At 40.3% G+C, this 27,605-nt stretch overlaps 2 protein-coding genes and 1 long non-coding RNA gene across 14 annotated transcripts in view; 2 read left to right on the top strand and 1 right to left on the bottom strand.

Moving 5' to 3' along the window:
- Positions 1-9,710, top strand: part of CHD9 (chromodomain helicase DNA binding protein 9) — a 71,935-nt gene extending 62,225 nt beyond the window's left edge. For 6 of the 12 annotated variants that reach the window (XM_081923965.1, XM_081923960.1, XM_081923964.1 and 3 more), the window contains 7 exons: positions 522-794; positions 1,480-1,648; positions 3,106-3,245; positions 4,244-4,465; positions 4,770-4,898; positions 5,807-5,911; positions 6,335-9,710. In XM_081923965.1, the coding sequence (XP_081780091.1) occupies positions 522-794; positions 1,480-1,648; positions 3,106-3,245; positions 4,244-4,465; positions 4,770-4,898; positions 5,807-5,911; positions 6,335-7,201 (1,905 nt within the window). In that variant the 3' untranslated portion in view covers positions 7,202-9,710. The remainder of the gene's footprint in view (positions 1-521; positions 795-1,479; positions 1,649-3,105; positions 3,246-4,243; positions 4,466-4,769; positions 4,899-5,806; positions 5,912-6,334) is intronic. The other 6 variants (XM_081923969.1, XM_081923968.1, XM_081923961.1 and 3 more) reach the window with 4 other exon arrangements.
- LOC309377183 lies at positions 787-12,514 on the bottom strand. The gene is made up of 2 exons (XR_014171475.1): positions 12,389-12,514; positions 787-1,151 (listed from the first exon to the last, which is right to left on the bottom strand). It is a non-coding gene; the product is annotated as an uncharacterized lncRNA (long non-coding RNA).
- RBL2 (RB transcriptional corepressor like 2) overlaps positions 12,484-27,605 on the top strand; it is a 29,353-nt gene continuing 14,231 nt past the window's right edge. Inside the window, exons 1-8 of the mRNA XM_081923993.1 lie at positions 12,484-13,035; positions 15,076-15,206; positions 19,583-19,783; positions 20,338-20,402; positions 23,461-23,589; positions 24,265-24,425; positions 24,520-24,584; positions 26,441-26,627. Coding sequence (XP_081780119.1) covers positions 12,676-13,035; positions 15,076-15,206; positions 19,583-19,783; positions 20,338-20,402; positions 23,461-23,589; positions 24,265-24,425; positions 24,520-24,584; positions 26,441-26,627 — 1,299 coding nt within the window. The 5' untranslated portion in view covers positions 12,484-12,675. The remainder of the gene's footprint in view (positions 13,036-15,075; positions 15,207-19,582; positions 19,784-20,337; positions 20,403-23,460; positions 23,590-24,264; positions 24,426-24,519; positions 24,585-26,440; positions 26,628-27,605) is intronic.

The raw sequence follows: 27,605 nt of genomic DNA, 5'->3' as shown, positions 1-27,605 counted from the left end.
ATGGCTTCATTCTAGAAGCTGCAGTCAATTTTCCTGCCTAAAAGGAAAGGGGGAAGGAGACACAAGAATCTGTTACTGCATCCTGTTCAGAAAAACCCTTCTGACTATTGGCCTGTTCAGACCTAGTTTTTTTTCCAATCACTGCCCCCAGTATTTCTGTTCTCTGGAAGTAACTATAACTCTTTGCTGTGGACAGGCTTCTGTCCCCGTCCCCCCGCAACAGTCACATCAATCCTGAACAGTGATGCTAGCCTGAGTGGAATTTAAAACATGGTTTGTGCATCAGTAGAGATTATTGAAGGCAGTATTATTACCCTTCTTATGTACAAAGCAAGAGAAATCATAATGCCAAATTATGTCCACAATGAGAAGAACATATTTGTTAAGTGGTAGATCAAAACTCTCCTGATGATCCTGCAGCCTTGCCACATTTTGTTGGTTGTTTATTAATTACTCAGATTAAGTTCTTTTAACTGTTGAGATAGAAAAGTAGGCTATTAACTGCCTTCTATTCCTTCTAGGATCGGGTTATGATTAACCGTCTGGATAGTATTTGTCAAACAATATTGAAAGGTAAATGGCCTTCGGCACGGAGAAGTTACGACAGCAATACCGTGGCTTCATTTTATACCACCAAGCTTTTAGACAGCCCGGGTGCCGCTGCAGAGTACAGTGAGCCCAGTGTACCAACACCTCCAAGTGCAGATGTTAAAGAAGAAAATGATCAGTCACCACAGATGTCAAAGGTGAAGAAGCATGTACGGGAAAAGGAGTTTACAGTGAAAATCAATGACGTATGTTTATTTTTATCGCCCTAGGACCTGATTGCGATTGCGGTGTGCAGCATGCTTTACCTACAAGTGGCTGCCTGCTCTCAATCTTATTTCCTTCACACACACATTTATGGGTATTTTGGGATAAATTTCTATGGGGCATCCCCCCCTCCCTTTAAAAAAAAAAGAATTCAGAATTGATCAACAAATGACAACAATTCTTGGACTTTTGAAGCCTTGCTGGTGGGATGCTTTCTCATATAGCCTTTCTTCTGCTGTCTTTAGTGCTGAAGGTGCTTTCCAGAGTGTCTAGCTCTTCTGAACTCAGTGTTGAATGTCTGAAAACAGGAACTTCCAGATATCCAGTTTTTAAATGCCCTAGGTGAACAAATCAGAACAATTATTCACATACTCAGAATTCCTTAGGCTCTTATGCTAAAAGGTCAATAGTAATACATACTAATGAATACAAACCCTTTATAATAATTAACTTGATATCCACAAATTTATGTTTTAATACATACTTATTTATAAAAGTATTCAGTTGCAGTCATTACTGTACCTGACTAAAGGCTGCCAGTTACTTAGATGTGTGTGTGAGAGAAGATCAATTCTTCTTGAAAGAAATTGCAAATGAAGATCTTAAACTATTTCATTGGTTTGTTCTTCCCAAAGAAATGTGCTAACCCTCATGTTTGTTTAACAGGAAGGGGGTTTGAAATTAATTTTTCAGAAGCAGGGGTTTTCTCAGAAAAGACCATTTGAAAGTGAAGATGGTACATTAGGACAGCAGCAATACCTTGCCAGGCTACAGGAACTCCAGAATGCTTCAGAGACCAGCCTTGCCAATTTCCCAAAGTCTTTGCCAGAGTTGGGTAAGCATTGTGTGAAAGCCAGTGTCTAATGCCAAAAGGTTTGCTACTTAGATATTGTATTAATAATTTTTGGATTGCCATTCCAAGCTGTTTAACTGTTTGTCACATTAGTTTTACTAATGTGATAAACTTGGTTCTGTGCTGTGACACTTCATACTTCAGATGGGTGCTCAGCTGGATGCTATGTCATACACAAAAGCGTTCCCCGCACATATTAAACTGGTATGTCAGAGAGAGAGAAGACCAGAATCTCTCTCCATGGCTCTCTTAACAAGGAATGTTATGAAGTACCATTCAATCAAGTCCCCGTTTGCAGTATGATGTGGTACAGTTTGAAGAGATTGTTTTGTAGCTCCTTACAACCCTTTCTGTTCTTAACTTCCCTGAACAATTTAGTGTTATCAGTAAATGTGGCTACCTCACTTGCTTGTCCCTAACTCTGAAACATTTATGAACAAGTTTATTCTATTACTGCCATTGATGATTGCATAAGTGAAAGAATGCATACACTTCAAATAATTTGGATGATGTTCTTCTATCTAGAACCTAACTCAAATAAGTAAAAATGTTACAGCTTCACAAGGCTGAATAGCAACTCTTTTGAAGGAAGAGCTGTAGCATAAAGTAATGGTGATAAGTGAGCTGAGAAAATGCTGAGGTTTTCTTTGGCCTTGACATGGTCCTGTATGTTTGCAGGCCTGTTATTCCCCTGGTGCCAGGTTGTAATTGCGGGAAGAAAAGAATATAGAGCCTATTGAAGTTGGGTACTTTGACATCAGTATTAATATGTATGCCACATAATCCTGGAGTGGTACAGCGGCGGGGCATATGCCCGTGCTGCCCAGGGTGGACGCACTCCCGAGGGGAGCGGAGAACGCTCCCAAGGGGAGCGGGGCACGAAGGGTGTCCTCCCAGGTGCAGGATAGCCCCTGGGGCGCATGGAACGGCACACATGCCCTGCAGCCAGGGGCAGAGTGAGCTGCCCCTGGCGGACATTCGGCGCGCCACCCCCCACGACTCCCAACCCTCCCCCAAGCTGTCAAAATGAAGGGGGAAGGGGAGAATGCCACTGGCAAAGTGTTGCAGCTCCCCCCCCTTCCGCCGATGGCTCAGGGTAGGCTTGGGAGTCGCAGGTAGGCGGTGCGTCAAATGTCACCTCCCTCAGTGAAGACACCCAGGGAAGTCCGCCTCCACCACACACCCCTTCCTCCACCCCTGGGGGTATTGAACTAACTTTTCTTCAGTGTATGCCCAGATAAATTAATGAACCTTAGTCATGTTCTTAATTTGAATGGCCTACTCAGAGTAAAACTCTGTCTCATAGATACGCTAGAACCTTTTTCTATAAATTCATTTTACTTTCAGTGACTTTTTTGTTGCTGCTTTTACAGTTGTTCATATTCATTTTGAAAAAAAGTCTTTTGTTGCTAATTTTATGAAACTGTTAATTTGATTAGGAACTTCCAGTCAATCAACAGCTACTGCAAATGGAATAATAGTTGATGACCAGCCTGTAATGAAAAAGAGGAGAGGAAGGAGGAAGAATGTGGAAGGAGTAGATATCCTGTTTATTAATAGAAACAAAGCACCTAACCACGTAAGCAGATGTGAATTGATATTTTAAGTATACATGCTGTCCTGATGTAAATGTTATTCATTTTGGAGGCTTTAATGTATTTATATTGGCCAAATAGAAGCCAGCCTGCTTCAGTAGATTTCTTGTATTGTACTACTGGTATTAGCTTTGGCATTGATATTACAAAATACATTGACATTCCCATCCAGCATCTTATTTAATCAGGTTCATATATTTATGCAAGACAAAACTTTTTTAGCAGGGTTGACATCTTGAATATGTAAATGTGATGTTTGCATCTTGAATATGTAAATGTGAGGGTCATGCAGTCCAACCCTCTGCAATGCAGGAATCTCAACTAGATTGTACATGACAGGTGGTCATCCAAACTCTGCTTTAAAACTTCCAGTGTTCTTCCTCATGTTTGATCAGAATTTAGTTTCTTATAACTTGAAGCCATTGATTCAAGTCCTACCCTCTGGAGCAGGAGAAAACAAGCTTGCTCCATCTTCCTTTAGATACTTGAAGGTGGCTATCATCTCTTCTCTGCCTCCTTTCATCTAAGCCAAACATACCCAACTCCCTCAACCATTCCTCATAAGGCTTGGTTTCCAGACACTTTATAATTTTGTTGCCCTCCTCTGCATTTGTTCCAGCTTGTCAATATCATTCTTAAATGGTGGTGCCCAGAACAAGACACATTACACCAGCTGTGGTCTGACCAAGGCAGAATAGAGTAGTGCTATTACTGTACTTCCTTTGATTTGGACACTATACTTCTGTTGATGCAGCTCGAGAGAGAGCTCTCAGACTGCAATCAGCAAACTCCAATCGACTAAGTCAGGCATAGGCGAACTCGACCCTCCAGATGTTTCAAGACTACAATTCCCATCATCCCTGACCACTTGTCCTGTTAGCAACGCATGATGGGAGTTGTAGTCCCAAAACATCTGGAGGGCCAAGTTTGCCTATACCTGAACTAAGTAGAACAGTACTCATAACACTTTGTATTTCTGCAGGTTTGCCATAGCATTAATGTCCCTCAGGTTGCTCCAGGAATAAACCCAGCACTTCCATATGTACCTTCCCACGGCGTGTGTGATGCAGAAAGCCCAGTTCCAGTTATTAACTTGAAAGATGGAACAAGACTTGCAGGCGATGATGCCCCTAAAAGAAAAGATTTGGAGAAATGGTTCAGTGAACATCCTGGCTATGTTGAAGATTTAGGAGCTTTTATTCCTGTAAGTATTTCCATTCATTCTAACTGTGCTGTGATATTTGAATATAGCAAGCTAATTCTGTGTAATATTCATCTTTTAATATAGGGTTGTAATTTTGAACACGCTATGAGTACATATATGATAATTTTAGCATGGTTTGAGGCCATTTGAAAATATTGTGGTGTTTAATATAAAACTTAATGTGCATCATATTTAAGAAGTAAAACCTTTGTTAAGTAGGTCCTTAAGCATAAATATGTTATTCATAAGCAGCTTTAATAGTGAGGGCTCACATATATATGTATTTTTAATTCTGCTACCACAGAAAATGCAGCTTCATGAAGGAAGACCCAAACAAAAAAGGCACCGTTGTCGCAATCCTAATAAGCTGGATATCAATAGCCTTACTGGGGAAGAACGTGTTCAACTAATCAATAGAAGGAATGCTAGAAAGGTATTTCTTTAACTTTTGTCATCCAGAGACATGCCAGTTTGGTGCCCTACCTCAAGGACCGCCTCTCCCTATATAAACCATCACAGCCTTAGCCTGGTGGAACGCTCTGCCTCATGAGACCAGGGCCCTGCAGGATCTGATTTCTTTCCGCAGGGCCTGTAAGAGAGAGTTGTTCCGCCTGGCCTTTGGCTTGGAGCCAATTTGATTCCCTCCCTCCCTCTCTTTTTTCCCCTTTCTTTTCCTTCTCCTCCTGCGATGAGGCTACATTTTAATATTTTAATGTTCCATTAATTTAATGTTGTATTTTATTTTTGTTTTTAAGTTGTAATCATTCATCTTGTTTTTATTATTGCTTGTAAGCCGCTCTGAGCCCGGCCTTGGCTGGGGAGGGTGGGGTATAAATAAAAAATTATTATTATTATTATTATTATTATTATTATTATTATTATTATTAGAGGCCCTTCTTTGTGTGCCTCCTCCAGAGGGTGCCAACACAAGAATGGGCCTTCTCTGTAGTGGCTCCCTGTTTGTGGAATGCTCTCCCAAGACAAAAACATTTCTCTTCAACCAGGCTTTTGGCCGATTAATATTCTACAACCTTTTAAATGTGAAGGAAGGAAGGGTTATTGTTTTGTTATCTTGTCTTAATTATTTACTTGTTTTTATCCTGTATTTTATTCTGTGAACTGCCCTTAGCTCTTATGTTGAAGGACGGTGTATAAAATAATAATAATAATAATAATAATAATAATAATAATAATAATAATAATAATAATAATAATGTGTCACCATAACTATTCTAGCAGACAGAAACAAGATAGCTTGTTAAGCTATGAGTGCAAACTAAGTGTTGGATCCATGAACTATACTGATAAATGTTTGATCCATTTTTGATCCTTACATTTCAGGTAGGAGGTGCTTTTGCTCCACCACTGAAGGACCTGTGCAGATTCCTGAAAGAGAATCCTGAATATGGAGTAGCTCCTGAATGGGCAGATGTTGTAAAACAATCTGTGAGTACTAGAGGGGGTGTCATAATTTTGTAGCTTTACTTACCAAAGAAAGCAGGTTAGCCTTAAAGCAGTGTGATCCCTGTTTTAAGCAATTTGGAAACAACTAGGAAAATTTTGAGTCTTGAGACCACTCTTGCTTATTTGTATTGTTATGTGCCATGTACAATGAAGGCACTATATAAAGTTCAAAAGCTGTAAAAGGCAGCTTTTGCAAATGATTTTATTTGAATTATTTTTCTGGTTTCCAGCTAACATTCCTAACTATGCTGTATCTATTCTACCATATTATCGGCAGATTGCTATGTTTGAAATTGATTTTAATACTTATTTTCTCAATTTAGCTACAGCATATTTTTAAGATGCAGAAACAGGTAGCTGCATTAAAGAATGCAATAACCCAAGTTTCATTTTTTCCCCTTTTAGGGATTTCTTCCTGAAAGCATGTTTGACCGTATTCTCACAGGGCCTGTTGTGCGTGAGGAAGTAAGCAGGAGAGGGAGAAGACCTAAAAGCGAGATTGCCAAGGCAGCTGCTGCTGCAGCAACAGCAGCAGCAAGCATACCGGTCAACCCTTTGTTAGCCAATGGGCTGCTGCCAGGGGTGGATCTATCTACTCTCCAGGCCTTACAGCAAAATCTGCAAAATTTTCAGTCACTGCAAGTGACAGCAGGCTTAATGGGAATGCCAACTAGTTTGAACACTGCTGGGGAGGCAAAAAACATGGCTGCTGTGTTTCCCATGCTGCTTTCAGGAATGGCTGGCTTACCAAATTTGCTAGGAATGGGAGGACTCCTCACAAAATCTACAGAATCTGCTTCCGAGGAAAAAAAGGGAAATGACTCAAGAGAGCCCGACGGGAAAAAAGAAAGGACAGAGAGCCAAAATGCACATAATGGTGGAGAAAACTCTGTGTCGGGTTCTCCTTCCACATCATCTGCTGCTGCAGCAGCAGCCGCCAGCCCCCTTGCTCTTAACCCCTTACTGTTGTCCAATATACTTTATCCAGGGATGCTTCTCACTCCAGGCCTTAATCTCCATATCCCAGCTTTGTCCCAATCCAATATTTTTGATGTACAGAACAATGGAAACAATGGCACAGGCACAGCCAAGCAAACAGTAGAAAAGGAGGAAAATTCTAGAGTTAAAGATCAAGAAGACAAAAGGGGAGCAGAGCCTAGCTCTCGCAATGAAAACAGCACAGATGAGGGTTCAGAGAAAGCCGATGCTTCCTCTGGGTCAGACAGTACATCGTCCTCGTCTGAGGATTCGGATTCTAGTGATGAGGACTGACCCCAAACTCTGCACTTAAATTATAAACTGATTTTGAATTTATTCTTGAATTATTTTGTTGTAAATAACCAGTGTTGAGTGAGTGCATCAATAATTTAATGACCGAACATTTCAGTATTTGTTTAGAAGTGCAAACTGCTTTCAAAGACGTTTTGCATGTAATATTTCTTGAAGTTCATAAGTTTCTGAACTTGTATGTACTATCAAATACACAATTGTGTAAAAAAAAAATTACAGCAAAAGGCATTATAATTTTGTTTTGGGGGGTTAATTTTTAAAAAATGCTTAGTAAGAGCTGTATATTTAATATATTTGTAGTGAACACAAAATTCTTTATGCGCATTCTTGATTTAATTTGAATATAGTTTTACAGCCTCCTTGACACCTATAATTTACAGATCAAAACTCAGCAATAATTTGGGCAGCTAATGAATGTCATGAAAGCTGTAGAAACTACATCACCATCCATTGTTTTAATTACAAGAAAATGCTCTAGTGTTGTGATGCACTGCTGATGTTTCCAATTCAGGTACAACTCTGTTTTAAAAGAAAAGTTTCCCATTCAGCCAGTTAGATTGGCTACTTGTTACCTCAGCTGAGTTAGTTTAGGAAGTTTACATTGGTTTCTCTACTTGTTTTCATATTCTGCTTTGCTTTTTAAAGGCATCCTGTGTATGTTAATTTTGCAAGGGAAATGACCATTACCAGTTGCACTCTTGTAATAATAGTCACAAAAATCCCTTTCTTACTTTCTTCGACACCATGGATACCTTTTTAATGTTAAGATTTTGCTCCTTCTACAGCCTTCATGTTGTTGAGGAGCTGTATCCACAAGCTGAAATAACTCAAAGTGCCACTTCAACACTGCATACTTCATGTTATAAGGATAAGGATTAGATCCTTGTGAAAATGGCTTGTTTGTTTTGTTTGTTTCTCTTTTGTGTATGTTTGTCATGTAAACTCCTGTAGTTACCAGTTAATAATGGTAAGAGGAAATGTAGTCATGTTTAAAAATACTCATATTTCTCTACAGGTTTGGATTTGACTATGTAGAATAATGTTACCCAAAATCAAAATTTAGGGTATCATCTATCTGTTAGTTGTAATAATGCTGAGTTGCCCAATAACTTAACTTTTAAAAAGCACTTTCAACAATGATGTGAGAAATGTGTTCCATGAAACCATGGTATGACAGTGCTTATAAAGCATCTGTTTGAATACAGATCCTTAGAACCTTGATGCATAAAATCAGATATGTAATAGGATTCCTTGCTCTGCTGAAGCTGCTATTACTCTGACATGGTAGAATCACAGATTCACACCATACAGTGGAACTGAGGTGAAAAGGTGTGAGCTTGTATTAATTTCACTTGTGGTCCAAGAATAGGCAAGTTGAGTGAATGGGTAAAAAAATACTGATGATATAGTCAGTGACAAATCTTTTCAAAAGGAAATAATTTAGTATTTTGATACAGTTCTGTTGCTTGCTTGTACAGTAAACAAGACTGTGTTGTTTTTTACCAAGATCTTTACCAATAAACATAAAGTTTGTACATGCAAAATTATTAACCCCTTTGACTAGAAAGCAGTATTACATGTAATTACAGTTATAAAAGTATCATTTGGATTGTGCTGGTTTACTGTATTTTCCCTCGCCGGAATAGTATGACTTGTTTGGCCCTTCCATGTCTTAGCAATAGTCAAAACATGCCACAAGAAAAGGGGTAGCAATTATTCATCATGAAAGGATGTATTACATATTTAATATTTTGCCCTTTGTAATATAGCACTTTTATTTATCTTGTATGTATCCATGATATAGCCAAAGTTTTCCAAACACGGTTGTTGACTTAGTCAATGGAGTATTTCAACAATATCACTTTGCACCATACCCCTACGTACCTCCCCCCAAAAGAAATCCTAAACATAATTTTTAATAAATTTATGAAATAAAGTATTTTCCTAATTATGGTCAAGTGAATTTTACTTACCATTCTAGTGATATCTCTCTGTAATAAGGAAATTTTACAGTTTCAATGTGTGACTGAAAGATTTGAATATGAAGTAAAGGTGTGTGTTTTTTAATCAGCATCAGCTGAAAGGTGAGAAATATGTAGCTCTGTCAGCTAAACAATATGCAAGTGTGACTGCATAAAGTCAAGGGTTGTAAAGGAGCCTTTATTAGAATTACATTAATACTGAAATTTCAGTACAAAAGATATCCAATATGGTGAAGAAGTGTATGTTGGTAGTGACTAAAAAGAAATTTAGCTCTTATTGCCTTGTATTTCTATCCCTTGTTTCAGGCTTCATGATCCGTCTTAGTCCTGTTTTTCTTTTGGACATTTTGCAATATTTGCCAGTTGTGTTCTGTGTAGTCTGAATTTGCTTTCTTGTAGTTGAAAAAGCGTCTTAAAGTCATTTGTAATTTATTGAATTACTTTCTATGATGTTCTATAGAGCAAATGGAAGTTTAATTATTTTTTATTAAACATATTCTTTGACAACCCATGATGTTGGCCTCAATACATTAAAAATGCCTTTTAGTTATAACACAATGTAGTTAAGCTTGAGCAGAAAGTAAACAGTTGTTACAGCAATATTGGAGAGCTAAACATCTGCAGGTATTCAGTATTTAAAGAATTTGTGGTTTCAATTTTCTGCAGTTCATATGAGTGGCTAATACTGAATGTGCAGGTAATATGAGCTGTCAAAATAGTTTTGTCTTTCTTGCCAAAGGTATTATATAGTAAGATTTTGTATTAAAACATCAAGAAATACTTTAAACTAAAGGCTATAGTTTAGTGACCAGGTGAATGCTGAATACTAGAAAACGTTCTGCATCCTGCACTTGTCTTGGCAATTAGTGGTGGAATGTGCTTCTTCCCAAAGGTTCATTCAGTTATACTTTATCATTAGAGTATAATTTGAAGAACATTGTAGGATTGATGCAATACACAACTGCACCTTTGCATTTGCCAGTTACCTGAAAATGCATAATCAAACTGATTTCATGGAACTAAAAGATGTGCATTAGGTCCAATCTGTGTTATGGCACATCATTAATTTTTGAACCTCATAAATTGGAGGATAGTGCTAGCTAATTTTAAATGATTCTTAGGTTTATATGGTTAAAATATAATAGAGTTAATTCAGCAGGTTGGGAATTGTTTGCATATAAATTTTCCATACTTTCATCTGCACTATATCAAATTGGTTTGGGGATTACCCTAAATTTCAGAAGCAACTACGTGTAGGTGAAAAGAACTGTTATCAACTAAAAGTATAACGCTGTATGGCTAGATGCGGCCTTGAAATCTTTGCAAACATACTGAGGCATCTAACTTAGACTCATGGCATGCATTTTTGTGATAATAGTAACGCTGGTTTTGCTACAATACCATGTTAGAATGTCATATGGATAGTGCATACTCTCAACCTCTAGAGTGAACTTTGTTTTGTTACCATATCTGATAGTGAATAATTTTATATAAAATATATTCTGCCATTTTCTACAGAAGTTATAAAAATACGAATTAAGCAGTGCAGTGGGGAAAAGGTTGTTGCTGACAGCCATTCTGTCAGCCATTCTGTATCCTAACACCCATGGCTAGGGGGTGCAATGCAAAAAGAATCATATACTGTAACTGCAGTTGAAAGGAATCCCAGAGGTCATCTTCCAACCTCTTGCAATGCAGGAATTGCAGCCAAATAATCCCTGGCAGAGGTCATCCAGCAACTGTTTAAAAACCTCAAATGAAGGAGAATTCATGGTAATCTGTTCCACTATTGAACAGCTCTTGCCATCAGAAAGTTTTTTATAATATTTAGTCATAATTTCCTTCCTTGCAATTTGAATCCTTTGGTTCAGCTCCTACCCTCTGGAGCTGCAGAAAATAAGCTTGCGTCAGCCTTTCAGATATTTACAAACCATGGATACAGTTGGTTGGCATGTACTTAGAGGAATTGTATAACATTTCTCATTTGTCTGAATGTAAACATGGCAAATACTTTTAAATTTATAAACATGGGCTTTCATTGATTATGGGCATGCTACACATCAGAAAACAAGACAAGAAATGAAGCAAGACTATACATGGCCCCTAAATTACCGTATTTTTCTTTCTATAAGACGTACCAGACCACAAGGCGCACCTAGTTTATGGAGGAGGAAAACAAGAAAAAAATATTCTGAATCTCAGAAGCCAGAACAGCAAGAGGGATCACTGCGCAGTGAAAGCAGCAATCCCTCTTGCTGTTCTGGCTTCTGTGATAGCCACGCAGCCTGCATTCGCTCCGTAAGATGCACACACATTTCCCCTTACTTTTTAGGAGGGAAAAAGTGAGTCTTATAGAGCAAAAAATACGGTAACACTATGAGCTTAGTTTGAACTGTAAGTGGTTCTAGAGGGGGACGTATTTTTCTGTGGACGTATTTCATTCCAAATTTTAATTGCCACTTGGCTTCTTGCAGTCCACACCAGCATACAATACTTGATGTATCTGGGCTGTTTTTCTACCCCATTCCCTTGAATTGCTGCTCCCACCCACCACACTACTACCTTTATCCATGATGGGCATCTGCACCATATTTTTTTAAAAAACCCAGGAATTGTGAAAAAGCAAACTACCGGTTTTATCCAGTCATTTTCTATATTTTTTACAGGGGACAAAATTGAGGCCTGTATCTTGTTGAGTGTGGGTGTGTCAATTTCGTTTTTTTAAAAGACCTCGCAGTGAAACTTAGAAAAAAAAGCCTGATGTGATGTACTATGATTACAGTCCCCAACTAAACAGTGTCGAACGTGTAAGATCCTATCATTTCTGAGGCAGTTGGCGATCAGTGGTAATCGATTTATTTCCTTTGGTATTGATATCTCGAAGCCACAAACATGAGTCTGACCAAACTGCGGGAGGCAGTGGAAGACAGGAGTGCCTGGCGTGCTCTGGACCATGGGGTTACGAATAGTCGGACACGACTAAACAATTGATATGGAGGAGGAAAATGACACATTACACGTTTCCCACTTCGCCCCGCCCCTCACTGAGGCTGACTCTTTATGGGAATTGTAGTTCCCAGAAGAAACGAACGCTCCCACTTCCGCTCCCCTCCCCGCCGCTCTTGACTTTTAAATCTCTTGCGCAGACTGCAGCACGCTGATTGGCTTCGCGTGGGCGCGCCCTTACCCAATGAGCAGAGCGGTGAGGGGCGGGGCCGCAGGGGGGGTGAGGGAGACGAGGTGTTTAGATTCGAACGCCGCGGCTGTGGCGGCTGAGGGAAGGAGGGGTCCAGCTCGGCATCGGCCTCTCTCTTTCCACCCAACCTTCGCTTCAAACGCACGAAAACAATCCGCTGCGCAGGCGCAGTCCGCCCTTGTGCGCGAGCCGCGGCTCTCGAGTTCGCCGGCGTTGTTGCGCGCGACCCTCGCCGCCGCCTTCCGCTCTCCTCATCCTCTCCACGCCCGTCAGTGGCGATGCTGAGCGGAGACGAAGGAGAAGAGGAGGCAGCCGCGCCTGCCTCCGCCGGAGGGGGCGCTCCTTCGCCGACCCCCATCGCCTCACCCCGAGCGACGACAGCGGCCGCAGAGGAAGCGGGGGCCGCCATAACCGACGCCCCCGTCCAAGAAGAAGGAGCAGCGGACGGCGATGAGGAGAAAAAGGACGACGACGAAGAGGAGGAGGAGGAAGCGGCGGCGGCGGCAGCAGCAGCTGAGGCGGAGCGAGACACCCGGCAGCGCTACGAGGACCTGTGCAGCAGCCTGAACATGGACGAGCGCGCCCGAGCTGAGGCCTGGCTGAGCTACCAGAGCATGAGGAGGAATTACACTCTGGAGGTAGGGGGAGGGGCGGGGCGGAGGGGTCTGCTTGGTGGGAGGGGCTTGGGTGAAAGGGAGGGGCCTTTGCGGAGGGGCGTGGTCACTAAGTAGAATTTCATCTTGGCAGCAGGGGGCGTTTTTTGAGCAGGAACTCTGGGGAATTGAGTTCCCTTACTTTTATTAAATAATTTGGGGGTGGGGGTGCTAGAACGGATATATACCCAATGCCTGAGCCAAAAACCCACCTATATCTGCAATCATTTGTGACCATTTCCAGACCAGATCATTGTCTGCTTGAGATTGTCTTATATTTAGCCACTACCCCTGGTGGGGGGTGGGAAGTGGCATTGTGGCTGGGTCCACAATAAACTAACTAGCTAACTTCCCCCACGTTTTTCCCCAAGAAAATAATTACTGCTTGGCAGAAAGAGCTTTTGCAGTGGGCTGGGCTTGTGGTGGAGGGGATTGGCTTTGACTTTGTAGAGAGGCAGAGTCGTGAAGCCGAAGTAAATCTAGATAGGATAATCTTAGACAGAGTTGGTGGGGCATGTGGTAAGTAAAGGTAAAGGGACCCCTGACCATTAAGTCCAGTCGTGGCCGACTCTGGGGTTGCGGCGCTCATCTCACTTTACTGGCCGAGGGAGCCGGTGTACAGCTTCCGGGTCATGTGGCCAGCATGACTAAGCCGCTTCTGGCGAACCAGAGCAGCACACGGGAACACCGTTTACCTTCCCGCCGGAGCGTTACCTATTTATCTACTTGCACTTTGATGTGCTTTCAAACTGCTAGGTTGGCAGGAGCAGGGACCGAGCAACGGGAGCTCACCCCATCGCGGGGATTCGAACCGCTGACCTTCTGATCGGCAAGCCCTAGGCTCTGTGGTTTAACCCACAGCTCCACCAGTGTCCCTGGGGCTTGTGGTAGAGGCAGTGAATTAGAAATAAATCTTGATTGGAGGGGCTTTGAGGGAAGGGTGTGTGTCCTTGGATAGGGCGGAGACCATGAGGTAGAATTATATATCCCACCAGAAAGGGACTTTGACAGAGGTAGAAGTTACCCAATGGTGTGGACACTATGGTCCTCCAACTTTGATCAGATCCAACCAAAATGGCAGGTGATTAGGGCCTTCAGCCAAAAATCAGACTCCCAGAATGGCTTATAACTATCAGTGGTAGGATAGTACCTGTTAACAGGTTTACACTAAAAGAGACAACACAAAAGGGAAAGGGATTTGGAAGGGAGAAGTGAAAGAGAAAACTCAAGCACTATTACTTGGTTAAAGAATTACTGTAATGACCAGCAAAAATAGAAAGATTTAAAGGGAAGGAGGTGCCCCCCCCCAAAAAAGTATTTCAGCACAGCTGATGGAGATGCCCTGCAATCCTATCTCTACTGATGGAAAGGCTGCTCTTGCAAATATAGTCTTATATTTGCTTTAATCTCTGACCTTGTTAAATATTTTCTATGTCCAGTTGCCTTTTAGCAATTTCATTTCAGTGAATGCTACTTCTCTAATGTCGTTTGTTACTTCACACCCTCTGCTTTATAAGAGTTTACTGACATATAAACTGAGATTCGAAATAACTGTGCAATAGGTTGTGTGTGCCCAAAGGGGATTTCAGCTTGTGTTTCTCCAATGCAGCTCCTCTGCCCCGCACTGGATGGCAAATTATATTTAAACTGAAGGAACTTCCAAGAGGCACATAGAGAATCCATATTATGCTAATAAGTATAAATAATTTTTAAAAGCTGGTTGTGATACGGCCTTGATGCTTTCTGTTCAGAGAGTAGTTTAACATGCTATGATGTAGCTCTTTGAAACCTCATTCCACTCCCTGATCATTCATCTTATCTGTAGTTCAGGAGTGGCTAACATGTAGCGCTTCTAATGTTAGCACTCCCAACTCTCAACAGCTCGAGTGAACATGGAGTGTAATCTAGCAACAGTTGGAGGGCATAGGTTAGTGACGCCTGCTGTAACAAAATAAAACCTTTCTGTTTTAGACATATGAGTTAGAGAGGAGTCAACTTCTGCTTTTGCTTCTTTTAATGTAACAGGGAAATGATCTACATTGGCTAGCATGTTCTTTATACGTGGCTTGCAGAAAAGCTGTCCCAACAGTGAGCAGAGGAACCGTTGAAGGAAACTATGTATCTTTAATAAGAATATTGCGCTGCTCAGGACAAAGGTAACTTCTATTTTAACAAATCAGAAAGTTTTAGAATTGATACTAATGTGTGAATTGCTATAGTAAGTAACTAGTGAGACTATTATCATGACTTAGGCATGCTCTCTGGTTGTTAGCTGTATGGGGATCAGGGATAACCTTGCTAAATATAATATTTCAAGTGACTTTAATCACTTTGACTTGTTAAAACTGCTCTTGCTGGTTTGACCCTTTGTAACAACAGTATGTTTATATTTATTTCCTGTCAGAGATATTTGTTTAACATTTATTTAAGTGCAGTATATCAACTAATACAAACATGCATCAACAACTTAAATGTTGGCATGAATAATTTTTGTAATGAAAAAGTGATTCACTTCCATCAGCGTTGTTGTTTAGCACAGCTTGTCCAAAGTTGTTTTCTGTACCATTTCATACTTATGCTTGAGGTGAAAAGTTTTACATCAGAGGAAAAAAGAGAGATATACATTGAGTTAATCAACATGACTAATTTAGGTCCATTCATTTCACTGTAGGACTAGAATAACATGCACATGGTCACATACATGAACATTGTTGTCTGATCATGGATACTTAGATTAATATAGACAGAAAGAGGGGAAATAATGGGGACACAGAACATGTGGTAGACCTGAGGAAGCATTCAAATCAAATTGGAGAGATAGCTGAACAAAATATAGTCAGAGGCCCAAGTTGGCTTCACTTAATCTTTACCTAGGGGACAATACAAATCTGCATGTCTTCGGAAATGATGGGAGGGTAGATTTTGTTCCAATACTGTTTCTTGTTGTTTTGTAATGCAATAAATAAATAATATTTTAAAAATAAATAAATGAGAAGCATTGGATTGGCATAGAGATCATAGGTAAAAGCAATTAGAATGGACAGAATAAGCAAAAATGACTTATACTTGGGTAAGTTTTTTAAATAGAAAGTTGATAAGAGAACAGGTCTTCAGTAGCAAATACGCTTAAACAGATTTTAGCATTAATATACTACAGCTCAAGAATTTTAGCAAGACAGTTTGACCAAAAAATTGGGGATGGGGCAGGAGGCATGGCCAAATTTGCTTAGCAGGGTAAAGAACTAGGTGAGAGATTATCACTGAGGGGAAGAAAGAAAGAAAAAACTAGGAAGCTAATCAGAAAGGGACACTCCAATTTGAATGAAGATTGTAAAAGGGGATAGAAGCAGAGGCATAGGAAGGTCAGTTGGTACCCAGTGCGGAAAATTTCTTGTTGTTTCCCCCCCAGTGATTTATTATTATTATTATTATTGCCTGCAAAAATGGTTTTATGTTATTTCATATTTTCTTACAAAGGAATGTGAATTCTGGGCCTCTGATAACAAGTAGGCGACTATGGACAGATACTTAAATCTACAGGATGGATTGTGTTTTGGCTTGATTTTATTTATATTTATTGTTTATTTATTTAATAAAATTAATTTTAAAAAACCTGCAAAGTGGTTTACTAAAACAAAAACAAAAAAACCACAGCAGTAAAATCAAGAAAAATTAACAATCCTACTTTAAAACATATAAAATCTAAAATATTAAGATTAAAATTACTTCAACTTCCTAAGCATCTAGGCATGCTTGCCTAAAGAAGAATGCTTTTAGCAGGTGCCCAAAAAGAGTCTAGCAAGTCACATGCTTTGTTGCAATAGGCGGGGAGTTCCAAAGTGCGGGTGCTGTCATAGTAAACAATGCAGTACAGATATTATGTGGAACCTGTAGTAGTGCTTGAAACTACTGAAGGGGAGGTTTTATTTATCGTGATTTCACCATGCTCTGTATTATCTGAAAAGGAAAACATTTATTTAAAAAATAGGACTGCACAGCAGCAATCTACTCTCATCATGATCAGTGGGACTTATTCCCGAGCCAACAGTGCATAAGATGGGCTGCCATACTATGCACCCCTTGCATCCAGCTTGTACCTAAAACTCTGCACAAGCCTGCACCAGAGAATTGTAGAGCTGGAAGGGACCCCTGAGGGTCATCTAGACAAACCCCTGGGGCAATGCAGGAATCTCAACTAGATGATCCCTGACCGATGGCCATCCATCTTCTGTTTTTCCCCTCAGCCAGGACACACAACAACGGAGACTGGAGGTGGGGGGAAAGATAAATTTTGACAATGGGGCAGATTTGTCAGGCGTGCGCAGGAACAGCTTGAAGCCTTTACACAGAGAGGAACCCCACACGGGTTTCCCCACATGTAACAGGCAGGGAGCCAGCTCAGATAGAGAGAAAGACATTGGGGGAGGACAGGACAAAAGAGTACCAAAGTCCGCCCATTTTATCCTCTTTGGGATGGTGGCGCTCAGGCTCTGGGAGCACCCTCCCCAAAATATTTATGTATTGTTACCACTGTTATTCTATAGTACAGATCCTTTTTAAATTAAGCACTTTCTCTAAAATTAAAACAGCAGAAGTAATCAGTAGCATAGATACAAAAGAAAAGGCGAGAGAATAGTCCCTAATAGATACAAGGGAGACACAGATACACGAGCACACAGAAGTAAATCCAGCCTTGGGGAGAGGGGTGGGAATGTACAGTTTGCTGTACTTAGCCTCGAGATGGGAGACTGAAAAGGCATAAAAAATAAAAGTCTTGTGTCCAGGAATATTTTTCTGCAAAAGCATCAGACTGATTGTCAAAAGTGTGAACTTCATTAATAGACCCTATTTAAAGGAATTGTTCAATTAGCCACAGAATTGCTTTGCTGATTTTTCTCATCATCTTTTAATTATACGACTGCTTTTGGGAGGGGGGTCCTAGCTTCATGCAGGGAAGACTGGGGTGTGTGGCTGAGACAGGGGATCCTACCTTCATGCAGGGGAGGCTAGGGGCAAAGGGGAGGCTGGCCTGCCGAGTGCCCAGGGTGGCGCTGAGCTGCTCCTCCTGGCACCCTGCGCAGGCAAAATGGGATGGCAGCACTGCCAGTGTCCTGCATGCTCCACTTTTGGGGGGAGCAGAGGCTTTTCGGAGGGGGATTGGGGCCCAAAGGGGGTGCACAGGACAAGCAGTGGCCTTGGCAGGCCTCCTCAGCAGCCCAGAAAGTTTGCCTATGTGAAGAAAATGAGATTAGGCCAAGTAGATTCAGCCTTGCCTTCGCCCCACCCCCAACCCAGCTGGCCAATCGGCTGTATGTAGGGGGTGGGGCGAAGGCAAGGCCTAATCTACTTGGCCTAGTCTCAATTTCTTCACATGGGCGAACTTTCCAGGACCCAGGAAGCCCCAGCGGAGGGTAAGGCAGTAGGTCAGTTCATAAAAAACTTTTTTTTAAAATGCCTGCTCTACTTAATTGAAATTTCAGCCTTCACGACATAGGAAAATGGCCAAGTAAACAGCTATTTTCGTGGAGGAAGGTCAAGATATTAACTGATATGCATGAAATTTCACCTATAGCTATATAATCCCTAGTGTAGTAAGATAAGACCTTTGGAGCAGGCATTTATTAAAAAGTTTTTTATGAACCGCCCTAGTAGGTACCTGGGGCGGGGGGGGGTCCCTGCCCCCCCGTTTCCTACGCCCCTGGATAAAAGACAATGGACTAGCTGCATGAGAAAAGGAAAGAGAGTAACTAAGTAAACGCAGGTGGAAGGACTGGCTCCCAGGTGAGACCTATTACTTAAGGCAGTCTGAGATCACTTATGCTTGCAAGTTAAGATACTTTCATGCATTAGAATCAATATCTCTATATGTTTTGCTTTTTCTTTGATGAGTGCTTTAGTTGTAATTATTGCTTTTAAATCCTGCTAACTTGTCTCATCTATCACTGCTTTGTTCAGATGGTGGGAGGTACTCCAATGGACTCCAGGTGTACATGCCTTTAAATAGGGTAGTATTATCCCTGTTAGGGTCATATTATAAGATACCTCCCAAAAATTATACAACCCTATGCCGTATGAAGCAATATACTATTTCGCCTAGGAAGCATTTTTATAGCAATTTCCCTTAAAAGTAGCCTTAGAGCTATCGGATGTTGCATAGTCTGCCATAGGACTGGCTAAGAAGCAATCACAAAATATGTGACCACCATAATTGAAGAGAGGCTATAATAGAGTTGAAAATGGAAACATCATACATGTTTTATGGGGGTAACATTGAATAAATGTTGTTCTACTTAGGAGGGGCAGGGAACATTCAGAGGAATAGACAGCAGTGACACACAGGTAGTCATAGCTACTTCAATTTTAAAATAGGAAAGAGGCTGTCCTTCGTTTTCCTAATTTATTACTAAAATGTTTGAAAATTAAGATTCCTTGCATATTTTCTATTGTAGTCATGCAAAGTTACATAAATCACAATCGGTTTTTAGAAAGATACTTCATAAGACTATATTTCTGATAATCTAAATGTCTTCAGTTTGATAGAATTTTTTAACAAGATGAAGAAATGGGAAGATATGGCAAATCTACCCTCCCAGTTCAGAGAACGTACCACAAGATTAGAAAGAAACTTTACAGTTTCTGCTGTAATTTTTAAGAAGTATGAACCCATTTTTCAGGATATTTTCAAGTACCCTCAAGATGACCAACCACGCCAGCAGAGAGGAAGAAAACAAAGGTATGGATTTCTTAAATTAATTAAGGTATTAATACATTGTTGTTGTTTAAAAAACTAAGATTTGTATTCTGACTCCGTTTAATTGGAAGTAAGTTGCATGTTAGTTTCATTGTAAGTAAATATGTTTGTACCTTTTGTTAGCTAACTTCTTAGGAAATGCTCTCTCCAATCCTTGCTTTGCTCACCTGCACTAGTTCACCTGTCCCCTTTCTCCATTCCCACCATCAGTTACTCTCCTGCTTCTAAGTGTCTTTCCAGGCTTCTGACTGATGGACAAAATTAGATGGCCATGCATACTCTCTGTATCCTTGCCCTGTTTAATGAAACAAAGAACTATGAGGACTGTGAGTGCTGCACAATCTCCCTCCTAGCCTGAAAGCTCCTGAGCTGTCAGTCTAGAAGGAAAAGAATAAGCAAATCTATGTGTGCAGCATTCACAATATAGCCCAGAGTGTGTCTGACTTTTCTATAGGAGTGGTATATTTTTGAGATCCTTCATCGTATAAATGAAAATATAATAATTTGTTTCTTTTTATGGCATCATTACTAAAAAGGAGACAGCCTTGCACAGTCTCTGAAGTTTTTCAGTTTTCCTGGGTGCTGTTTGTTTATGCAAAAGGTAAGAACTGATGTTTAATATTGTGTTCCATAGCCTTCATGATACCATCTTTTAAGAGGTGTGATGATAGCAATGCACCTTAATAATTGCTCCAAAGCTGTAGAATGATCTTTCTTTCATAACTGTCTCCTTTTTCATTTGGATTTTGACTTGGTTAGCTAGTCTTCTGGTTTTCCCTTAAAAAAAAAAAAGGTGTAATTAATATGGCCACACTTCCCTTACATAGTTAGTGAGGGATGCTATCCCTGTTTTGATGGTGTTGGTTTGTCTTTCTTTGTTCAATTTTTACCCCTCCCCTCCTCACAAAGGAACCCATAGTGTTAAACACATCAGTAATAAGATTATTTGTTTAGTATTTAAAACAAACAAACCCACAGCATCATTGTTTCAAAAGTGATTTCAGGGTTTCCAAGAACAGTATCTTTCTGTCCATCAAATATCTGGGTAAAGAGGGGTGTTTTTCAGTTCCTCTTGAAAGCTATTAAAAAGGAAGACTCGCCTCACCAGGAAAAGCATTCCACAAATTGGGAACCACTACTGAAAAGTCTCTTTTATTACCATTTTCATTGTGTTTTGTTTCTCTGAGCTTATTGATTTCAGTCAACCTTGCACCCAGTTAAGTACACATAGGATTGTATCTTTAATACAGTCTTGCTTGTACTGATGTTTGGGTATCTGAAAATTGGCTGAAAGCTCTCCCTTTTAAAGCTTGATGGGAAATAGCATAGCCATTCTTCTTGTTCTCTTTAACAAGCTTGGAATTATGGGTGTTGGCTGTTAAATGGGACCTCTGTTTTAACCGTGTGTGTAGATTTATCTTAAGTGTCTCTAATTTGTCTGAAGGTATGAAGTGTCTATATAATTTGTGGAAGAGGCTTTGGTTTACACCCATTGTAGACTGTTGTCCTAACAATTCTTGCACTCCTGATGGCTTAAATCAACTATAATACAAGTACAAAAAAGTTGTTGTCTAAACTGAGTATTTCTATTGGCTTTAAACATCTAGTCCTACTTTATGTGCTGCTTTATTTGTAGTGATAACTGTTGTCAAAAGGTTGACTGAGTAAATATACAACATTCTTAATCTGTTGTTACAATGTAAGAAAATAATATGAGCATCACAGCTCATTGAGATGGAATACAGTTCCTAGAATGTGTTCTATTTCAAAACCCACCATGAATTTGTTTTCAAAGGAAAAAAAACTTTTTTTCTTGCTGAGATTCATACCAGTTGAGCAGGGGTGGGCAGAAGGTATATTGAGATCTACTGGTAGATCTCTGGATGATTTGAAGTAGATTGGCATGGATTTCTGACTCTCTGTAGTTTAACATCTCCCTGTGAGCTGAATTCTGATACTCAAAACAAATTTATTGACTCATAATTCTTTTCTTCTATGCCTTTTGTACCTGGCTCTGGATAGTGAATCTTGGGTTTCAAAACCAAAGTAGATATTGCAACCCTGAAAACTGCCCACTTCTGCAAGTAAAGTACAGAATAATTGCTTGGACAATTAATCTAAAAAGGGAGACTGATGGAAGCAAATTGACTAGGATTATAGGGGTTAGTGTCAGAAACTACAGGACTTTTTGTCTATCTATTTTTTATTAAAGACTTGCAATTTAATGAGCACTATTAATGAGCTGCTGTCTTCTAGCTTATTATTCAGTCCATGAGAACAATTTTGTTGTTGTTGTTGTTGCAAGAATGGCAGCTACCTCCCATGGAATACTTAAGGCTTTAAAATGGGATAATGTAGCTTGTAAACTGTGAAGTGGAGTTTCACATGCACAGGCTTCATTTGCTTTTGACAAATAGCCATGGGACCTTGTTTGCACTGTTTTTGAGGGTTTCTTCTGCGTTTATCATGGCAACCACATTTCAAGGACAAGTTTGGGCTTGCCTGTGTGACCAGCTTTGCTTAAAGATAAGCACTTGCAACTTCCTTTCTCTGCACAGAAAGTAATATAGATTTATCGCTTACTACTTCTGGTGCAGATGAATTAGCCTCTTGCCTAATGTGTGCGGTAAGACAAGTGCTAAGGTACCGTAAACTAACATAGTATTAACAATACAGTTGCTGATGATTAGTTATTCTCCTTCTCAGATTTTAAGTAATTCAGTATTTGTGGTTTCTTTAAGGTGGAAATGTTCTTTATTTGAGGCAGCAATTAAACAGTAGCAGTATTCTCACTTTTTTGCTATTTAATTTTTTAAAAGGAAAATAGCAAATAAGAAATTAGAGAGTAATAGGGCTGAACTTTGAAATATCAGTTGTCCTAACACTCCTGCTTTGGAAGTTATTATATGTACAGTTTTTAGTTTATAGTATTACAGTATTAATGTATTATTATCTGTAATTTACATGACAACAGTTTTAAATCGGATGTCAGTAGGTGTCTGATCCATGCATTTACATTTATAATGTATTTACATACCTGTTCCAGTATTGCATATGCACATGGATTAATGAACACTGTTGCTGCTAAGCTGGTGCTCTTCAGATGTTGTTGGAGTACAACTCCCATTTAATTCTGACCACCACTTAGGCTGACTGAGACTGTTGGAAGTTGGAGTCCAAAACATCTAGAGGGGCAGCAGGTTGGAGAAGTCTAGTTTATTCTATGAGAAATTTTCTAAGGATTGCACTCATCTTGTTAAAGTTTGGAACACTTTTTAAACAACATTTCTTTATAATACATTGTAGGATATCATAATACAAATTGATTTCTAAACAGTGAGAACTTAAGTACAGTAAGAAAGGAGTAATATTTTTACATTAAGATTAAAAATTCTAAAAAGGAGCATGTAATATTTCAGATTGCATTTTTATATTTACTCAGAGGCAATACTGAACGTTTTCCCATGCTTTATGTTTCAGTCAAATCTTTTTTGATAGTAACAATGAATGATGTATGTGTTTTTAAAAGATTCATGAGTAAAGGACTGTAAGGATTATATTGGTAACTGTCCAATCTTAAAATTTACAGTCATTTGCATTTTTTTGAGAATTCTGAAATCTTCTTAAATGTAATTCAAATCTTGTTTGTAATCTCTCAGGCAATTTCCCTATGATCAGTGATGACCTAGTCAATTCCTACCATCTATTATTATGTGTCCTCGATCTAGTATATGGAAATGCTCTCCAGTGCCCAAATCGTAAGGAGCTTCTGAATCCTAGTTTTAAAGGTACATTTTAAAAATATTTATATAATGCTGCTCATGGTATGCCACAAATTCATTATTTTTAATTTTAAAAAAACCTTGCTTTTTTAGTTTGGCTTTGAGTGTAGTGAACCAAATATTAGACTGAAAGATTAGGTGCACCACACTGAGCAGAACTCTAAAAAGGATTAAATATAATGCAGGTTGTTCACCCTTTTGCTTTATCTGCACATTTAATTGCTCTCTAACCTTGCCATAGAAAATACAGCAGGCCAAAGAACGCATTGTTTATCCATACACAGGGCTGGATTGATGAAAAGTGAAGGGAGAGAGCATGGTTAGTATCATAGTCTTCAAGAAACAAAAATTCCTTCATAAAACAGCTAATTGATTCACATAAAAAAGCCCAAATGTTTGCCGCAGTGACAGAGGTGGTTGGTGAATGAATACTGATTTTAAACTCTGAATCGTAGATTTTAGTTGAGAAAGTGTTATTTTTAATATAAATAAGTATATAGGGAATTTTCAATTTTGCCTACTGCGTCCGCTCCTTGATGCTGATGTCGTACCTGTCGCTGATGTTATTTCTGTTTCTGTTGTCTGGTCTTTGACTGCAATAAAGATTGATTGAGTGTTGGAATTTTTTCATATTAAAATACTTTTACTCCTCCCTTCCCCTCATGCTACTTGATATCATAGGGCTGCCTGAAGACTTCCATAGTAAAGATTTTAAGGTGTTGTCTGAAACTCCTTGCATCATTGAAAAGCTCTGCTCCTTACATGATGGTTTAGTATTGGAAGCCAAGGGTATAAAAGAACATTTTTGGAAGCCCTATGTGAGGAAACTTTTTGAGAAAAAGGTATGTAACTAATTTTAAAATTTTATGCTTCATTAATGATTTGTCATTATTCCATTCATTGCTTGCACTTAACACTAGTTCTGTTTTCTTGTAGATTCTAAAGGGAAAGGAAGAAAATCTGATGGGCTTACTGGATCCTGGAAACTTTGGAGAAAGCTTGTGAGTTTTGTAGAACAATAGCATTGGTAGTCACAGAATTTGCTGGATACAGAGGTTCCATTAGTTTGCTCTCAATCTATCACAACATCCCTCACCGCTTAGAGCTAGGTTTTAAAGCCCAGTCTATGACTGGTAATGGTATGAAATTTGCTCCTGTAAATCACCATATTTTGAACCACTCAGTTTTAGTTACTTGTGAAATCCTGGGCTATAATTTTTTAGCTTCCTCAAATGCATTTGTACCTTTTAAAGGTATTTTAAACAGGAGCATCCTTGACAAATTGCCTAAATGTATGTATGTGTTTATGTGGGTGGGTGTGTATGTATGTATGTATGTATGTATGTACAGTGGTACCTCGGTTTAAGAACAGTCCTGTTTACGAACGATTCGGTTTACAAACTCCGCAAAACCGGAAGTAGTGTCCCGGTTTGCAAACTTTACCTCGGTCTCAGAATGGAATCCGAACGGTGGAAGGGCACCAGCAGCAGGAGGCCTCATTAGGGAAAGCACACCTCGGTTTAAGAACTGTTTAGTTTTAATCCGTTTCTGGAACGGATTAAGTTTGTAAACCAAGGTACCACTGTGTGTATGTGTGTGTGCGTGCACACACACACACACACGTTTATTAAATTTCTATCCCACCCCTTCTTCCCATCCATTTGCCTTTGAATGTGCACTACAGTCCCAAGGTTAGTTGAGTTTTCCTAGCTCTCTTTTCACCTTTAAATATTAAAAGTTAATGGCTGGACCCTAGTTTTCTTTCTGACTCCCCCTTTTCCTTTAACCCCAAAAAATCTGCTTCTAGGGGTTGGGAGATTTGGGGAGATGGTGTGGTGAAGAGGGTTCCAGAATCTCCTCCCCAACCCCTTCCTCTACATTAACAAATGATCAATTTAAGATCCAAATCATTTCCCATGTTTGCATTATCATAACTCGGTTCAAGATGAAGCTGGGGGATGAACAAGTGTTTTGTCCAAACATGTAGCTGCTGGACCCTGGCTTAATATCTTGGCTTCGTTTACATTTAATGGAAGACTTCCTGGTTTGATTGATTGCCTAGGGAAGGAAGGAACAAGGCATCTGCATATGTACCTGAAAGGTTAATCCATATCTTGGCTTCATAAACTAGAGAGGTGATAATCTGAGCAGAGCAGTTCTGTCAGCAGTTTCATCTTATACAGTTAGATATCTGCTGGTTACTTTATTTTATTTTGATAGTTCTCAGTAGGGATTTACTCAACTGGAACTCACCAGAACCCAGTTCTGGCCCCCACTCCATTGTCATTACAGTGGTACCTCGTGTTACGGATGGGATCTGTTCTGGAGGGCTGTCCGTAACGTGAAATGCCTGCAACTCAAAGCACTGTGTCTGCGCAGGCGCGTGGCGTAATTTGGCGCTTCCGTGCAGGCACAAGCAGCGAAACCCAGAAGTAACCCATTCCAGTACTTCCTAGTTGCCGCGGGACATAACACAAAAAGATGCAGCATGAAGCCGACGCAACATGAGTTATAAGAGAAGAAGGAGGGGTGTTCATAGTGCTTTCCAGCACCTCTTTTTCTAGAAAAATAGTGCTGATTCTCACTATTTAGATTGATGCCACATTTTGAGGAAATAGATGTTGGCTTAGTAGTTACACTTTGTAAAAGTTATCATAGAAGGAATCAAAGATCCAACAGTTTTCTGTGGTAACACTTTGTAGAAATTCTAAGCCTGTTTGACTTTTCTCATGACAGAAGCGAAAAGGCCTAGGAAGACCCTTTTTACTGAAACGCTTCCCTCCGTTCTGTTGCAGTCACTTATATTTTGAGTACTCAACGCTGTTTATCTCTCCCCCCACGCCCCCAAATATTATAGCAAAGCCATCAACAAGGCTTATGAGGAGTACATATTGTCAGTTGGAAATCTAGATGAGCGAATATTTCTTGGAGATGATGCAGATGAAGAAATAGGAACCTTGCGAAGATGCTTAAATACAGCCTCAGGCATGGAAACAGCCAAAAGAGTTCAAGTGAAATATAATCTGCAGGAGCATTTTGAACGAGTGAGTATAGTGTGGTCTGTCGTGTGCTATTGGTGAGTTGTTGTCTGTCCTTAGAATAGTCATAGTAGCATATTGCCCATGGTCAGAATTACATCTCTGGTGCATTTCCAGGCCCAAATCAAAGTAAAGGTTGTAAGCTTTACAGTACAGTGGTGCCTCGCAAGACGAAATTAATTCGTTCCGCAAGTTTTTTCGTCTTGCGAGTTTTTCGTCTTGCGAAGCACGGTTTCCCATAGGAATGCATTAAAAATCAATTAATGCGTTCCTATGGAGACCGCTTGCCAGGCTGGCGGTGTGGAGAAGGGCTTTTCTCCCCACCGCAAGCCTTCAGCACAGGTCCGAGAACAGAGGGGAAGGCGCGCAGCGCTTCTCCTCTGTTCCCGGGACTTGCGGTGGGAGGAGGGTTTTTCCTCCCCACCGCCAACATTCAGAACAGCATTCTGAATGTTGGCGGTGGGGAGGAAAGCCCTCCTCCCACCGCAAGCCTTCAGGACAGGTCCAGGAACAGAGGGGAAGGCGCGCAGCGCTTCTCCTCTGTTCCCGGGACTTGCGGTGGGAGGAGGGTTTTTCCTCCCCACCGCCAACATTCAGAACAGCATTCTGAATGTTGGCGGTAGGGAGGAAAGCCCTCCTCCCACCGCAAGCCTTCGGAGGAGGCTGGCGATGGGGCGGAGAGCTCTCCGCCCCATCGCCAGGCTTCGGAGGAGGTCCGAGGACAGTGGGGAAGACGCGCTGCACTTCCCCGCTGTCCCTGGAGATTTCCCTATGGGCTTTCGTCTTGCGAAGGAAGCCCATAGGGAAATTCGTTTTGCGAAGCGCCTCCAAAACGGAAAACCCTTTCGTCTAGCGGGTTTTTCGTCTTGCGAGGCGTTCGTCTTGCGGGGCACCACTGTAATAACTTTAAGATCTTCTGCTGTGCTCACCCTCAGGTTGGCAAGGAGGGTTGCCAGGATGGAAATGCACCTCTTTATGGTGGTC

The sequence above is a fragment of the Podarcis melisellensis genome (genome assembly GCF_964234715.1).
Source record: "Podarcis melisellensis genome assembly, chromosome: 8".
Taxonomy (NCBI): domain Eukaryota; kingdom Metazoa; phylum Chordata; class Lepidosauria; order Squamata; family Lacertidae; genus Podarcis; species Podarcis melisellensis.
This window is presented reverse-complemented; position numbering and strand designations above follow the sequence as displayed.